This window comes from Eupeodes corollae, chromosome 3 (genome assembly GCF_945859685.1).
Source record: "Eupeodes corollae chromosome 3, idEupCoro1.1, whole genome shotgun sequence".
Classification (NCBI taxonomy): Eukaryota; Metazoa; Arthropoda; class Insecta; order Diptera; family Syrphidae; genus Eupeodes; species Eupeodes corollae.
In genome coordinates this window covers 1,228,150-1,246,887 of record NC_079149.1, presented here as the reverse complement: position 1 = coordinate 1,246,887, position 18,738 = coordinate 1,228,150, and the positions used below count along the sequence as shown (strand labels likewise).

Here is an 18,738-nt window from a genome sequence, read left to right as displayed (position 1 = left end):
AATCCTTTTAATCCTTAAACAGTGAGTTTTATAAAAAGGATTACAATTACTGAGCAGTATTTTAGGGAAGATCTCACATAAGTTGTGTTTTATTTGTTTCGTATTAAAAAAAAATTGGACTAAGACTACGAGAGAAAGATAAAGATTGTCATTTAGAAACATTTAAGAAAAGCTGGTTAGCAGTGCACCATACAGATAAGCGTTCAAAGTCACTTTGAAGTAACAGACAATCGTTTAACGATTTGATACAGCGGAACATTTTGACATCATCCGAAAACATTAGACAGAGAGAATTGTTGATAACTTTGGTATTTCATTTATTAATATTAGGAAATAGAGGATGTCCCAAGTGACTTCCTTGAGGAACACCAGAGGTAACATGAATTACTTCAGAAAATAAATCATTATAACGCGGACAAAGTGTGTTCTACCTATGAGATAGGATGCAAACCATTTTAAACTATTTGAATGAAATCCGATAGATTCCATCTGTTTTAATAATATAAAATGGTCGACCCTATCGAAATCCTTCGAAAAGTCCGTAAAGACTAATTTTCGAGATTTCTAGTGATTTCGTTACAAAAAATTGCTAGGTTTGTTGTATCGGATCTTCCAGCTATAAATCCATGCTGAGATGGCGCAATCGTTTCTTTAAGAATAAAGGTTAGTTTTTCATAAATTATTTTCTCGAAAATTTTGGGAACCGTAGACAATTTACTTATAGGATGGTAATTAGAAACATCCTGTTTAAAGTCAGATTTATGGATAGGAGTAATAAAGAAAATTTTCCAATTTCATGATGTTTAAGTAAAAAAATATTTCTAACCATCTTTTAGTACGTCGTTCATTTATTTTTATTTGAATTTGTTTTATATTTCACCACTATGACATTTTATGTATTATTAATAGATATTATTGCACATTTTTCAGCAACCAAATTATTTGCTAATTATTTTTTAAATAGATTTTATTAAAATAACACCAAACGATTTTTTTTAAAGTTCTCTCCGAACATAATAAATGTATTACTTGAAACAAAATATATTTGATGTCCATTATATATTTGTATTTGAACTTTGTAAAATGTCAAAATTTTAAATTAAAAAATCGGACCGTTTTAATAAGTCTCAATGTTAAAATTATAAAGTATAATAAATAATTTTTAAAAAATAGTAAATTATGAAAATTACTCCCAGCTTAGTTTTCGTTTTAAGATTTCGCTTTGAATTTAATAATGTAATACTCCATCCAACATGAAGTACTGCAGGTAAGTTCTTGATCTTCAATCTACTTCTTGGTTTCAGAGTACTTAACATATTTAAAAATATGCATAAATTAAAGGTGCGTACATTTTTTTCCTCTACGCAAGATAAAATTAAAACATTTTTAAATAAGTTAATTAAAAGTAAATATTCAGAGCAATGTTTGTCTCTTGCCATTGTTCAAGAATCATGGTCACTCCACAAACCTACTCCTATACATTATACACTATAGCACATAAATTGAAAGGCTTAATTATATTTAACTCCCTTACAAATCCTCATATAACAGAAAAATAAAAGTCTTATCATTTCTGTGCACATTTGCCACATCCGTAGTTTAAAAAATGAAAATAATCTGACACCCACATCAGCGTCACTCTTCGGGAACTTGCAATTTCGCTTCAGAAACAAAGCCTCATTTTTTCATTTCTTTACAGTGAAGCACAAATATCAAACGTTAAGTATCTACACGGCTCCATATCACATCACGGAATGTGTTCATGGCCCTGATTTTGCTACACAGAAACATCGAGTGCATAAAAACATAAAACTGCATGACCCACGGACCCAGATTTGTTTTTTTTTTTTTTTTGAATTTTTAATCACTTTCTCAACTACGACGACAACGACGACGTTTTATAATTAAAACGTCACAAACACACGTACTTTTAGTGCTACATAAACGTGTACTCTACAACAGCAAGGAACTCATATGTGTACTGCATATGTACAGTGGATGCAGGGAAGAATAAAGGCACCAGCACATAGTAAAAATGTATACAGTGAGTATAGAAAACTATAAAAACTTACCTTCTGGACGACAAGTGGTGCAGCAAAATCCTTTCCACCTTGAAGACGGAATCCCCACGGTTGGGCGTCGTATCTTTGGAGTTGAATTTGCATAAGCTGGGCCATGGCTTTAATTTATCTGCAACAAAGAAAAAAAACGAGACATGAAACTGTGAAATAGTCAGCAGATTAAGTATAGTGTTGTCCTTCCCCTAGGGAAGAGATAACATTAAAAGACTTCTCCATTTGGAACCGATCGCATTACAAATGAGGTTAATTGGATGTGTGGAGGAAGCTGAGACCGAGACTAAGACCAAGACAGACACAGACATCAGAGAGATGCCTTAAGGTGGGCATACAGGGCCTATATTTATTTTGCAGCTTTATATTCAACTACATTACGTACCAAAAAAGATATAGAATCCCATTAACGCGATGGAATCATTTACAGGATTGTGTAAAATGTTTTGTTTCCATATTTTTCACGTACAACCAATTCGAAGATACATTGTTCCTTGGGTAAAAGACAATTAAGAGATGTTGCACGAGTATATAATTAGAAAACGTTCTGAAGTTTCACGAAAATGCTATAGGAAAAATACGCCTCGTATACACAATATGTTCACTTAGAGTGGCAGTTCAATTATGCGCATTTTAACGCATTCCGCCCATATAAGGCAGCAGCGATACATGCAGATACCAATAGCAGCGTCTTATGCACACAACAAAAACAACTACGTTATAATTGTGTTATGTTGGCATCTAGAGAGGCTGTGTGAAAGAAGTTGTACGCTAATGACTTCATTATTTGAGAATTCTAAAAATGAAAACTTTTATCCAAAACTTCAATTAGTTTTTAAATGACAGTTAGGTGATGATGGCTCTGAGTACACTTTCGTTGGGCGCCATTATTATTATAATTTATCAAAACATTTCAATAGAATTACATAAACAAAACAATTAGCGGATTGATTTTCAAAAAGTCTTTGTTGGGCGCCGCTTAATATATTTTTATAATTTCATAGAAATAATCTCTAATAAAACATTTTGGCCTGCACATTACTTTAAGTTAAATTAAATTTCTAGCAACATAATTGTAAAGTGCTCACCTTCCAATTGATTTCCGGGAGTGTTTATGTGAAAAACATTCTATTAGAAATTTCAATGTCATTCATTGAGTATGACTTAGTCAGTTTTGGATTGGATGCAAATAAATCAAATGACTAATTATTTTATAAAAGATGTCGATCAAAACTCACGTAGGCTTTGAAAAAAAACTCTCCTCGGTTATTGCACATTAGCATGTTCCTTCTACTTCTTCCCATACTTTTATTTATAAACATCCCATTAGTGCATCGCAATTGCAGTAATTCTTTTATGCAAGTGTTTAGCGCTTAATGTGGGACCACTTGCCTGTAATACCCCTTCAGGGAAATCCTTACTACATGTGAGCAGAGCGTACTTAACATACACACACCCTACATGGATGGCATGGCAGTCGTTAGAAGCAAAGAAGGTGCTAAACTGCTAATGAGCAGCAGGAGGCGCGTATAAATCTATCGCTTGACGTGGCGTGACGTGTCGTCATCGTCATCGTGTTTACTGAAGGTTTCCCTCATTTCCTTGAGGATAATACTTTTTTCAAGTTTTATTTATTGAAGAACTCTCATTGCGAGGATCGAGTGTGTCGTTTAGGTGACTACTTATCTCAATTCCGAATATGAGGCAGGAAACCAAACGGCTAGAAATCGTTATGCTGATGTTGGCTGCAGCGGCACCGGCACCGTCACTGATGATGTTGATAATCACGCTGATGATGATAGACTCAACTTCACTTTCCATAATGTCTTTCAACTCCGTCATCGTCATCATCTACATCATCAGCAATACTAAGCAACATCACTCGAAAACACGCTGTTCGTCAGGTTTTCGAGTGACAGATGGAAAATTCTTTCAAAGTCTATTCTGTATATGATGCACTTTGAAGTTTTAGATGGAAATGTTTTTACAAGTAGTGTTGTTAAATAATATTTGCATAATTTTTTTCTTTTTGAAACTCTTGTGGTGCGTTGTCGAATTTGAATTTTTCAAAAAGTAAAGAGGAGCTTTAAGTGGCAAGTGGGAAAAGAAAATTTGTATAAGGTAAACATTTAATGATGTAGGTTATTTTGTACTGTGCAGTAAATACAAAAAATTGGCATATTACTGATGCTAAGTTTGATTATTCAAGTTAAGGATTTCCTGCTTTCACATCACAATGATAGCATGTTTTTTGAGATATTATGTAAGTGTAAGAGGTGTAAATATGAGTGATGTACCTATGACTAGGTCAAAGCGACCTCGTTTTTATATTTTTCTCTGTGCTTTGATAATGTTTGTTATATAAATAATTTGCTTTGAGGTTGTATGAAAGATCAAAAAGTCTGTAATGTTTTGAGGGAAGTATTCTCCTAACAGGAATAAAACTGCTTTGAAAAAGGTCTAAAGTTTTCTAAATTATGACGTTTATTTCGAACTTTGTAGTATATTTACGATTCTGCAATGCAGTTGCAATAATTCACCTAAAAATTATAAACAAGCAGTGCCTTGAGACTTATCTCCAGAAAATATTAGATATGTATGAACTATTTTATTATTTATTTGTAAGAAGAATTTGATTTTTCTAATACAAAAATTATTTGTTTCTTTTCGTTCTACGTACCAAGTGTTTTTAGTTAAAGTTAAATTATTGTTTTTAAAGTGAGTCTAAAGTATTCTTCTACTCTCAAAAATCTAAATGTATCTATTTATATAGTTATTGTGGTGTTCGTTGAGTACCTTAGGTTTTAAGTAGGTAACTATACATTATAAATATTTCTGGGGGCATTTAAGTAAACAAGTTTTGAGTATTAAGTAATTTTATAGCAATTCACAGCAACATAAGGAATAAATAAACTATTTATAAAAAGTTCGAAACTTCGAAGTAATGAACCAATTCAAACACCTTTTAACAAAATTTTGATTTCTTAATAAATTAGCTTCCCATAATTGCAGTGCAATGACCATTTAATGAACTAACCTGAAAATATTCTCATAATTGAATGACGTTCCAGTAATTGTTTGTCTGGTCTGTCGGGTCTGTGTTTCTATGCTCCCCGCTGTCTGACAATGAATTCTTATTTTTTCAACATTCTTGTTAAGTGTATACAAAAAGATACAACAAAACTCGACTCAGAATAAAAACATTCTTGTGTGTAAACATGCGGTAAATTCAGTTAATTACAACAATTGCGTGTAAATTATTCTCACACCCATGCCATATAAATGAAATAAAAGATACTTTTTTTATATTTTTCAGCTACCAACTTGTGGTAGTGTATTTATAATCGCAGCTATAAAATCACAAAACTGGTTATAAATCTGATTTATAGCAAAACGGAAATGAAAAACTACAAACAAACATAAGACACAACTAAATGGCAATGGTGAAATGGAAATCCTGTCACAAGGGAACTGACTTGAATTTGCACCTCACAGTCCCACCCACTCACAAGATAGTAAGTCGTGTATTTCCTGGAATCGATAAAATATGACCAAGTCTTCATCAGACATTAAAGAGGCTTTTCGTTTAAAACAAGAAAAACAACAGAAAACAAAATAACCGTCACAATGCCTTAAGGTTTCACCTTTTAGAACGCCTTCAGTTTAGTTATAGGTACAAAGGTAGAAATGTAACCGGCTTTAACAATGAAAAACCTGGCGGTGTTTTAAGTTCATTACCACATCCAACCCTGAGGAGAGCCACTGGAAAAATAAAACAAAAAGCTCAGAAATTCACTGGGAAGAGGTATGTCGAGTGCAGATAAGATTATTGAAGACAGAAACATCACACTTAAAGAAATTTCATGGCTGAGGTGTTTGAGGTTATGTGACATTGGTTTTTTACTTTAATTTTGAAAAAACGTCAACCGACAATTTTAAAAGAAACAAAATGTCCCTTTTTATAGTTTCAAGACAGCAGGAGCTTCTTAGTCCGTAAAAGATATTTCTTGATTCTCAAGGATTTTGCCAAAGCAACAAGTTTCTCTTAATTTGTTTGATTCAAATTGATAACTAAATTTTTTCTAAGTGCATCAAATTGAAGTCAAAGTGTTTTGATTCACCCAGACCCATTGCAGTGGCTTGAAACTTCTCTCCATCAAATTTCAGTCCAATCCAATTTTAGCAATTATTTTGCATGAACATAGCTTCAAAGCCAAAAAACTCATTTGGAGTTTGGCATTTAAGTTTAAGTTGAAGAAGACTGAAAAGAGGTAAAAGAAAAAAAAAACATTTGCTTAACGTCTGGAGCCACATGCAATGGAGTTCTGTCTCCGTGTCTAAAAGTTAGTCATGCAATCGGAAACCACATCGAACACAGCTAAATAAAACATAAAACAAATATGATACCACATTATTTGTTTTATTTTTAATATCCGATAGTAAACATTGTTGTTCATATAAGGTGAGTCTTTATATTTTTTTATTTAATTTTGTTATCTCATGTGTCTACTCAGGGGGTCAGTTAGAGAGTGATTTGCTGAAACATCACGCTAAATGCGCACCGCAATGATGACATCAGCTCTATAAAGACGAATCAATGATGATTAAATGGTAGAAGCAGCCAGCCAGCAGCGTTTCAAAATTGTCTTCATATCGTTTTGTTTTTGCAATTTGATTGTTTTTGTTTTTTAATTTGTATTTCATTGAGTGTTGTTTAGCGAGAAGAAATTGATTAAGCACCAATCATCATTCTGAAGGTGCTCTCACTCAATTGCTTCGATTGTTTGGCCATCAATAAAGATTAAGTGGAGAAATTGGCAGACCGATCTTATTTAGATCGAAACAAATTTGTTTTTTATAATTCGATGGAATGTTTGTGAAAAAAAAATAATCAGCACAAATTTTTATATTTTTGTTGGTACATATTTCTTAAAGCAACACAGGTTTTGGAAGTTATTTTTGGACAGTTTCACTCACAGCTCATTAAAATATTTTACAATTTTATATTGAACAAAAAGTGACAGGGTGTCCTGATATTTAAAAGTACTTTAAAAAATTCTACCATAATACTTTGGATATGTTAATATCTTACATTTTTAGCTTAGAATTCTGTAATTTATAAATTGAAACAATTAAGAAGATCAAAATTTGTACGGAGTCAATGAATTTGTCCATGAAAAAATTAACAAATTAGGTTACTTTGGCTTGAAGCTATTTTTTGATTTAAAGTTCCTTATTTGCTGAGATTTTTTAAAAGTACATATAGCTTTAACTTTCTGAGATTAAAAATAACTTTTCAATAAAAAATACTGATGAACTGAGTTGAGGAGATTCAATAATATTGATGGTCTTGAATGACATTGGAATTTCTATACGACCATAACTGATAATAAAATAAGTCGAACAATGTGTTAAAAATTTCTTTTTTATTTAGTTTGGTTATGTTGATATAAGTATAAAAATGAACCGAAGACTTCAAAGGTGAAAGTGGAAACAGAACAGTAGAATCGCAGTTAATGATGAGGATATGGAAGAACCATTTCTTCAGACTGCAGGCGTGTACGTTGGTGACGACGAACCGAATTCCGCTGTCATACAGGATGATCCATTCAATATAGACGACCAAAGCCAATAATCACGTCTTCCCGACGAAGTAAAGATAGACATATCTAAGTTGAAGTCTAACAAAGCCGTTGGAGCAGATGGCTTAAATGCCGAGCCCCTTAAAGCAGCTGGAGATAATTAAGTTACAACATGCACCAACACATCTGTAAGATAAAGTCGAAAGAAAGCATGCCCAATTAATGGAACATGAGTATGGTTTGCCCAATAATGAAAAAAGGAGACCTTCTAAACTGCACCAACTATAGATTAATCACTGTACTTAACTTCGCTCACAATACCTTCTCTGAAGTTATATATGAACGTGTAAAGTCCATTGTCAAAAACGTATTAGGTCCTTATCAGTGTGGTTTTATATCAGTAAAGTCCACAGTTGATATTTACATTACGTCAGATCCTGGAAAGCACCCATCTTTTAATCGATTTCAAGACGCATATGAAGCTTCATGGCATCCCTGCCAAACTCTTTATTTTGTGCTTGATGACCAAAGAGAATTCGCGTTTCTCCATAAAGGTTGGAAACATCGTAACAAAAACTTTCGATATCAAAGACAAGGTGGTACGCTCTTATGCGATTTCTTTGACATCGTACTTGAAAGAATAGTGCAGAGCTCCCGCGTCAACACTCGAGGCACTATCTTTTAAAAGTCTGTCCAAAAAGTACCACATTCTGATGACATTGACATGATCGGAAGAACTCAGCGTGATTTAAATTAGTTAGCGGTTAATGAGGGCAAAACAAAGTACATACATGCTGTCCTCAACAAAGGACCTACAACACCGTCGTCTAGGTCAGAACGTTTTCACCGACAGACGTCAAATTGAGGTAGTTAAAGACTTTGTCTACAGAAAAAAACACCAGTGTTGAGGTCAAACGAAGAATTACTCTTGCTGACCTCTGTTTCTTTGGGCTAAGAAAGCAATTGACAAGTAAAGCCTTCTTTCGAGCGACCAAAGTGTTTCAATATAATATCCGCATCATCCCCGTCGTGCTATACGGTGCAGAAGCATGAAAGCACTTTGGGTCATTTGGAGAGAAAACTTGTTCGTGTGATAGAAGGTGAAGGTAAAGGAGAAGTTGGAACGATGAGCTGTACCCGCTGTACAGCGACGTAGACTTAGCCAAAAGGATAAAAGTCCAACAAGTGAGGTGGCTGGATAACTTAGAGCGCATAAAAACCAAAAGTCTTCAAATACACGCTTACAGGACAGGGCAATAGAGGAAGACCACGGATCAGGTGGCGCTCACAAGTGGAAAGTGACATCACCAAATTTGGAGTGCGCAACTGGCGACATCTAGCTAGGGACCGAACGAAAAAGTGGAGTTTGTTGGGTGAGGCCCTATATTTATATAGTTCTTTCTCTAGAAAAAACGCTATAGAAATAGTTAATATATTGAGAATTCAAAATCAGCAAAAATAGAAAATACAATTTCATATAAAAGTAAATATATAAGAATTATGAACAATAACAATAAGTTTTAATCTAACATGATTGTCACTTTAAATTAACTAACATAATTATAGTAAACTTTGCGATGGTATTCACACAATTTTTTGATTAATACAGTTCCATGAAATTTAGCAAATATTTACATTAAACTTTGATGTCTATTAGCTTGTTTATTTTTAAGTAGACAAAACACAAACTAATAAAACTGCTTTAAATAAATTAATGACATTTCACTTTCATTTTACCTGAGTTGATAAATATTCAAAAAAATAAAAAGCAAAAAACAAAATGGATAGATAGAAATACATATGTACAACTCAACTCAATGGTTTAAAATTGCTATCATTAATTACAAATATAAATACCAAAAATTATTATGTAAATATTTATGATATGACAAACATATCACACATTATCAACAAGATAATATTTAAATTTGAAAATTCATTATTTTTAACAATTTCTCTGATTTATGAGTAGTAATAAAAATTGCTTTCCCTATAATGCAATGATTTAATTAATTTTTTGATTTGATATCAGCAATATGCAAATAATAAATAATTAAACAAAAAAAGAGGAAAAAACACGCAAAATTAAACCTCTAGACAAATTGAATGCATTTGTGTTTTTGTTTGTGATGCTGTTTTTCTCATTTGCCAGTGCAAAATCAAATAAATTTGTTTGTTTGAAAATTGAATGTTTAAAATGGGTCAACACCAACGTCTATGCACCCCTCCCGCCCGCCTGGCACCTGGGTGCTGCTTAATGTTGTCACAATTCCTTTCAATAGATACAAATCTTGTATTAATCATTTTATTAATAATGTGCTGGCTTTGAAGATTTTCATAGTTGCAAAACAAAATATGCATAATAATAAATTTGATTTATTTATTTCATAATTATTTTGTATTTGATTCAAAATTAGCAGACAATGATATAATTGAATATTTGCATGTTGGGAAATAAAAACAAGATACATATTATATCTAATTTGGTCTTTAGAATATTTGGTATATGGCTTTTAGCCAAGTCATAGGATCTTTGCCATTTTTTTCTGTTTGTTTTTAATTTTAAACTTAAAATCATATTAAATACACAAATATTTCACATAAAATCCGGTACACGTTATATGTACTTAATATTTAAATAAAACCATGTTTGTTTCAGTATAAAAATTATCACGTTAACGCTGCCAATTTTTTAAGACTGGTGGTCAATTACAAACTATGTTGCTGTTGACCGAAGGACAAGATAAAATCCATCTCCTGCTTGTAGTTAAGAGTCTTTTTAAGAAAAGTATAGGTAGGTAAAATATTATATTTCTGTTCAGTCTCATAATCAATCAAATATAAGTGAATTTCAACAGAAAAATAGAATAAATAAATCTGCTCAAAATCAGAAACATTTATTTTCTGGTATATCTCTAACTGCCTACGCACTATTCAAAAGTCGAACGTATATTTTTAACTTAACGTCTTGACAAATTAATCGTTTTGGCTTGAAAGAAAATTGTTTGTTTTTTATTTTTTGAGTGTGACTTTGGCGAATGCGGCATTTGCTAAAAGCATTGTTGTTTATTTTCAGATTCAATTTTCAGTTTGTAAAAAGTCATTAGTTGTTTCGATAATGTTCCTATAGCTTGAGTATTATTTCTTGTAACGCCAGCAAAAGCTTCGAAAAGTATTTGTTTCTTTTTGTTATGATAAATGACTTTCATTGTTGACTGACTCATCGGTGAATAATACAAAGAAATATGAAGTAACCGAATACCAGCATTACCAAAAGTTCAAAATTGAATTTACTTTTATTTTGAGTTCCTACCTGAGAGACTTTTTTCAAAATATAATTATTAAATAATTGATTTGCTTTTGCCATTCAATAAAAACGGATGTTTTTTTATAAAACTGACCATTTGCATTTAATTCTGTTTTTACATTTAACCCTGATTAATTTTGACGTAATAAGCATTTCCTGTCCTTCTTCAAGTTCTATTTGTTTTTACTTTTTATTTATTTATGGATGTATATATGTTCAAAGTATCAAAAGCTATTAACCTTTATATTTTTATAGACCATTAAATTTAGCCAGATCTAAGAATTTTAACCAAATTGTTCGTGTTCTTCCATCCTGCTAAACAACTAATTGATGTTGTCTATTTATAAACAAAATTATACAACTTCGTAAATCTCTGATTACATTTACCGAAAATTTAGACAAATTGTTTTCATAAACAAGACATAACTACCTATGACCTTATTAGAAATAATCCAATCACTGTTTTAATTTCGTCAGTATCTAATCTAAATATCATTTAGATGCATCCACATTGAAAATATCTGCGAGATTATTTTCAATTCATGTTGGTATACAGATAGATATGTAAACATTTTAAAAATTTAGTGAATATAAAAAGCATTTTAGATTCTTTTTTTTTTTTTGTTTCTTGTGCTTCAGACGAAAATAGATACAAATAAATAAATAATAACCATTTGTATATGTTTTGGACTTTAAGTTTTCAAAACATTTTTAAAAGATTCAGATTCTTCTTCTTCTGTTTTTTTTTTCTTTTTGTTTTCCTCAAAGAAATTAAAAATGTAAAAACTTATTGGTTATGGTTATTTTGTTACGTAATTCGAGCATCTTTAGAGTGGTTTAATAAAGAAACACGATGTTCCACAAAACAGAAAATTGTTGTTATTGAGTTTTGTTGAAAAATTGATACATTTTTAAAATAGATGTATGTATGTAGAGTAGATGAAATGCAACAACAAAATATGCATATGGAAGATCTTTGAGAAGATAAAAAAACCAATCTAAATAGTTTTGTATCGTAAAATTGAAATTTTAGGTCAAAAACGGCAACGGAATTTACCTCAGAAGATGTAAAAAGGGAGAACTTAAGTCACAATATGTACGACCTCAGCAAAGGCAATATCAATTTAAAATAATTGTTTGTAATAAATAAAGAATTTGTTGCACTAGGAATCGGGAAACGTGAAATAAATTTGATAATTCTTACAATCCTAATTTACCAATTTTATGATGCGTCAAATATAAATGATCTGTTAAATTGCTTTGGAATTAATTGCACAATTCCAAAAATACAATAAACTGAAAATTTTCGAAAAATACTAAAATAAAACAAACAACAAAGCATATTTAAAACAAGTTCACTAGTTATAAATTGTTTAAATATTGAGCAATTTATCAACATTTTAATCATTTTAATAAAATACTTATTTACGTAAATGAATTAACATGTAAAAACGGTTCGTCAATGAAAAGAAACCTTAATCTGGAGATCGAAGCTATTAAATTGAAATTTTATAAACTTTTGAGTTATGTAAATGGTTTTAAAAAATATCTAAAAGAAAAAGTAGATATTTTGAGATTGAAACTTTTTAAATTATTTTAGAAAAATCATATTTTTCATTAATTTACTTACTTAAACAGTTTACTAAATCGTTCAAAATATTGCTCTTGTTTACATATGTTGTAGAACTCCCAAAATATTTTTAAAATACATTCAATTTTGAAGCATTTCGTGGCTAAAAGTTTCTTGCCATTAAGTGTTCTATTTCGAGAGCAATATGGCCCACTTAGTCATTCCAGATAATAATGTTTTGTATGCACAAATTGTACCAATGCATTGATTGAAGAAGCTAAGTAATAAATAATATGAATTGTTTTCTTTTCGAAAAAATGAATGTGTTTAGTTCTAACCTCACAACTTGGAAAAACTGCGTTGGTAAACATATTTTTTAAAGATATTGGAAATTTTACGAGCCGGGAAGTTTTATTGTCAAAAACGTTTCTTAGAGTAAGAAACGAATTAAAAAATGTATCAGTAAGAAAAGCATAATGTTCATTGAGTAATAAGTATTTTATTGTAAACTGAATAAAATAAATTATCCATCAACAGCTGAGTAAATAAATATAGGTACAGTATAATATTATTACTCACAACCACTTCAAAGTCAGCTGCTTATTTAAAAATCAAGTTTTGTATATTTTTGTGCAATTATTTCACACCTTATAAGTATGCATATTCACGTCTTATACAAAGAAAAGCTCCACAGGTAAAAATTATTCACAAAACAAACAAAGATACAAAAAATGTCACAATTCTGTTCGGTGGAAAGAATTTAGCATTGGACATTATTTAATTCCTCGTATGGGTCACACAGATTGCACCTCACTCGTTTCGAATTTCCAAAAATTGCATTTAACAATTATTATTTCTACACTCAATATAAAAACAGTGGCAGTGGTTGTGGTCACAAAGAAAACCACAATAAAGGGCGCTTAATTTAAACTGTGTAGATAGTAAAAAATATAACTACTTTAGTCATACAAATATGGCGCACCGAGTGTACGAATCGCTTAGTCAAGCGTTGTTTTTTTTTTTATTTTTTATCGGTGCTTGCAATTTTGTTAAATGTAAATATGGGCGACTATTTGCCATAGAGCATAATATACGAATTTCCTCTTTTTTCTGGTATTAAATAAATAAATATATGAACGTATAAGCTTAAAATATTATTTGTTTATTGCTATATTTTTACTTAAATTGTTTTCTTTTATTGAATGAAAATGCAGGTAGTTGTGTAAATAATACCTACCCATTACTGAAGTCTTATTATAGTAATATTGAAATTGATGTCTAGGTAAAACTAACGGTATAAAAATATCTGAATAATGTTTTTTTCTTTCATTTCGACGAAATTATAGTTATATTTAAAATTCATAAAGTCTACCTAGAGTTTTTTTTATTTCGCTAACCATGAAAATTAAAGGTTATGAATGTGCTTTATTTGCCAAAAAATAGTTTTTTTTGTTCACATAACAATTATTATTCATACGATAAACCCCAGTTATGAGAAATTTACTTTAAAATTATTTTTTTTTTCTAGTTATATGAAACATTTTGTTTACCGAGTATTCTTCGATCAACTCAATAATTAAGAAACCAGCATGTATTTCAATACAATATATTTCGTGGAATTAAGAAAAATATACTAAGATACAAAAATTTAATTTATTAAAATTAAAATAAGGCGGCGCAACAGCTCGTATAGAAAACCATTGCCAAGTGAATTAAAGCTCTTAAATATTCCTGTGTACGAGTTATCTCAGGGATGGAGGGTACCTACAGTATTTATGCTGAGTTCAAACGGCTATTTGGAGAAAGCACTTTTCATAACAAGAATTACTATTGGTGTTTGTCAATTCGTCGCAAGTGGCAGCACCCGTAAAAAAACTTTATGGGACACTCTCACAGGTATTGATTGAACCCACGACATGGTTTGTGTCGGCACGGCACGGGTCTTTTTTTTGAGCTTACAAAAAAAATCAATGAATCCCATGGAAATTTATTGTAATCGGTCCAATTTGTCAAATTGAAAATTTTAACATTGCCCGAAGTTTCAAGGTCCCTATAATCTAAGGATAAGATCTTTGAAGAGATGACTGTGCGTGAGTGTGTATGTCACGTGATATCAAATTAATAAAATTTTAACAAAAATTCAATTATCGTTTTTTTATAATTAGAAAAGAAAATTATGTTCACCTCCAAAATTATACGATCAAAAAATGATTTTATCTCCAAAGTAATTGTATGCAACAAAAATAACGTTTTAGACATCTGGTAAAATTTTGAGAAAAATCGCATCCACAGTAATAAACAAATGAAAAACATTATTAAAACTTGTTAAAACTAATTTAATTTAAAAAAAAATGTTTTTTTTTCAAAAAACCTAAGTCACAGTTTTTGTACGAAACATAAAAACCTAAAAAAAAAAACATTACTAAAACTTGCAACAAATTAATTCGACTCAAATATCTTTTCAAATGTCCATGTTCTGCGTTCACTTATTGTGAATACAATTTTCGAAAGAGTATTTGAGTGTTCCATAATTCGCTATCGATGATTGAATTTTCGGTTTGTTCCATATTTTGAACGGATTCAAATTACATTTTTTATTTCTGTGAATCCTTCTGATGAAAAACGAAATTTTGCAGCATATTTTTGAAATGAAGGAACCGAAGAAAGTAGTATAAAAGGTTCTATGTTCCTTAGCACACATAAAAAAAAGCGTCTTTGCTTAATCTAAAATTACAGTGAAAGCTTAAAATAGAGAATCAAGAAATTACTTTATTTATCACAACAATTCCACATAATTTGCATACACTTCCATTGTGCCAGGTAAATCCAATAAATTTGATTTGTCTCGCAAAATTCATATTCTTATTTTTTCTTTTAAATTCTGCTTCCTTTTTTCACTTAAAATTGCCAATAATATTGCATCCATTTTCAAAACAGCAAAAATTTTACTTCAGAAACAAAATAAAAATGGATGATCCTTCAGTTCTGACACTTCGAAGCAATTTCGAAGTTTTCGAAATCGATCGAATTGAAGAACATGCAATTTCATTTCACGTGAAATTGAAAAGTGATTTCAATTCGATCGAAAAACTAAAAATATTGGCTATTTAGAAACAGGAAGAAATTGTTTCTCCCAAAAATGGCATTGTTGTCGGTAGTCCTTAAAATTATTTGGTTTAATAGGAACAAAAATTAAAAAAATTCTAGTAAAATTATCGGTTTTTTAAACATTACTCGGATAAAATCTTGATATAAATAATATTTAAATAATCTTTCTAAAAAAACAGAAAAGAGGACAAAAACGTAAACGATTGACTAATGAAAAATTAACCTGGAAATAATGATATTGAGAACAATGGATCTTTAATTTAGTCTTAAAAGATTATTTCTTCACAAAACTATTGGCCTCAAGCATTTGATAAAAGAAAGAAACAAAAAATCAACAAAAACAACAGCGTAGGTTTAGGTGAATACTTTTATAATATAACAAATAAAAATAAAAGTTATCTGCAAAAATCAGGTAGATAGAAATACGACGCATGACGCATATCTAACAAGCTTTCTACAAGCAAAATCTTATAAATACTTTCGTTTTCTCCCAAAAGATGTAATTTCTTCATTTTTTTCTTTTTATTATTATTTTTATTTGTGTTTAGCACAATTTCGCAAAACCAACAAAATTGTTTAGTTAAACAATCACACACAAATATAAAAAGGTAGTTAGGTTTGAGGTACCTTCGTTTTGCACTATAAAATAGGTTTCTTTTTACCTGACAATTTATTTATTATTTAATTAAATGTCTTCTTTAACTTTTATCGTAGCAGTGGGTTTATATTTCGTATACCTACTTTAAGAGAAAATACAAGAAAGAAACATTAAAATGTAATTAGATCCAGTCTTCCAGTTAGATACGTTGTACGTTCTTTAAAATTTCAAGAATCGAATTAAAAATGTTAACTTTTATGATCTTTAATAAATATAACAACAAAAAAAAATATTAGCTCAAACGTCAATGCAATTAAAATTTTGATTTGTGTAAAATTTTATTTATGGATTAGCTTGCAGCATTGGACCATTTATTGCGTGATTTTTATGACTCAATTATTTGATAAAGTAGACGGAGTGTTTTATTATGTTTATTTTTTATGACAATGGTACACTTTAAATTTAAATTCGTCGATAAGGGTTTTGATTTTAATAATATTTCTCATAAAAACGATACTTTTCTATATAAAGACGTCTGCACAATATCTGGGCGACTTCAGTTTTAATGCATGTCTTTTTTAATTTAACGAAAGTTTGTTTTACTTAAATACCGTGTTAAAGTTCAAATACAGACATTTTTTTCATAAATATATTGTATGTTATCTAAACACGCCTTAAATTTTTTTAAATATGTTTAATAGTATTGATGATTTAAGGTGTACATGATCTTTGACATCATGTAAGTGAAAAACTTTTCGAAAATATAGTGAGATCTTAAGAATTGCATACAAAATGGTTGCTATAGCGAATTTGTTTATGTTTTTTAAAGTAAGTACAAAATTCAAATATTTCCCTCTAAAACTACACTATTTGTGCTAATTTTAAAGTGCTGCGACTTTATCGTGGTATTTTTTGGAGCATTTTAGTACACTTCAGTTTTTATCTTACATGTGGAAGAAAGAAGTTGATTTGATTAACCTCTCAAAATTGTATAAGTCCTCCTCTTTGTGCGTAGAAAATCAACGGACATCAGAATCCGTAGGTGTTCAACGCTTCAACTTATTGCCTACAACTACAATCGGCGCCAGATCAATCTATCTTCTCATTTTTTAACTATGAATATTTATTTTGCCTCATGAATTGTTGAATATATAAACAAAGAAGCGTCTCGGTCAGCGGTGGCGGCGGCTGCGGTGGAGCCACCATTGCCGCCGACGTTGTAGACTTATGTGCAAATTATAAAAATCATAATGGACGATTGCGAATAGGAAATCGTCTCGCCTTTATCAACTCCCCAACCCCAATACCCTGACTGTTTATGTACATAAATACTGTCAGTCAAGACAGAAACAAATTCTCTCACTTATATCTACTGATGATTTCAAGAACCGTAAAGGAAAATTCACTGCATTCGAACATGCTCAAGAGCCTGAACGTTAACAAGCAGAAGCTATGTATTCAGTTGATGTTGCTTTTTTGTTGTTGTTGTTCCTTTCATGTCCGTTCTATGTTAATCGGTCATGGATTATTAATATGCATAATTTATTTCATGCAATTCTTTGTATAGTAAACTGGAAAAAGAACTTCAATTGATAGTTGTTATCGTAGAGTCAGGTGCGTACCAGGAGGGGAGGTGATATAGTGATTGCATTTGCTACGTAATTGAATGATTTGAAAGAGTCTCTAGCCCTTTTAAATTTGCAAATGTACATAAGTTTAGACAATTTTCTGTCCAGACACTTTTGACTTTAAATGAATTTAGTCATATTTTTCGTAAGACTTTGATTTGGTGTACCACAAGGCTCTGGTTTATCTAACACAACATATTGTTTTGCTGACAATAGTACTCTTAAATTTTCAATCAAACCCCGCTTCTTTGAATGTTGAACTGCATTGACAAAATATGATAAGCTTATTAAATCCCGACCTAAACTCAATACTGTCTTGTATCGTTTAAGCGAGATATGCCCTCCTTGCCATTATCCATGGATTGCACTTGCATCAATTAGACTGAACTCTCGCTATTCTCGGTATGTGTATCACCAACTATCTCTTGTGAAACGAGCACATACCCGATGTGGCCAAAAATACTGCACTATGTTTGGATTTCCTAAAGCGATGCAAGATTCTGATCAGGCTCTTATTTACAAGACTTATTTATGTCCCAAGGTTGAGTATAACGCCCAACGCCCATCTCTCCTCCTGCAACTTACTTAAGTCTCTTGGAAAATATTTAACGTAGAACATTTAAATTGATTGGTCATAATATCATCGTTAGTACCTTTAAATTGCTTGAACATCGACGTAAAGTTTATTGTTTGACCCTTTTTTACCGTTATTTTAACAGTTTATGTTCTACATAAATATCCAGTTGTATTTCTCCCCTTTAACAGTTCAACCGAATACTCGTAATACTTCTAGGAATGTTCATCAGTATACCCTCGAACTACACTTCTGTCGTTCTGTCAAGTACAGAGATTCGTTCTATAGCCGTACTACAC

At 30.9% G+C, this 18,738-nt stretch overlaps 1 protein-coding gene across 8 annotated transcripts in view; it reads right to left on the bottom strand.

Annotated features, from left to right (window-relative positions):
- Positions 1-18,738, bottom strand: part of LOC129950208 (PDZ and LIM domain protein Zasp) — an 89,822-nt gene that overhangs the window by 65,661 nt on the left and 5,423 nt on the right. For all 8 annotated transcript variants that reach the window (XM_056062056.1, XM_056062058.1, XM_056062054.1 and 5 more), the window contains exon 3: positions 2,073-2,190. In XM_056062056.1, the coding sequence (XP_055918031.1) occupies positions 2,073-2,177 (105 nt within the window). In that variant the 5' untranslated portion in view covers positions 2,178-2,190. The remainder of the gene's footprint in view (positions 1-2,072; positions 2,191-18,738) is intronic.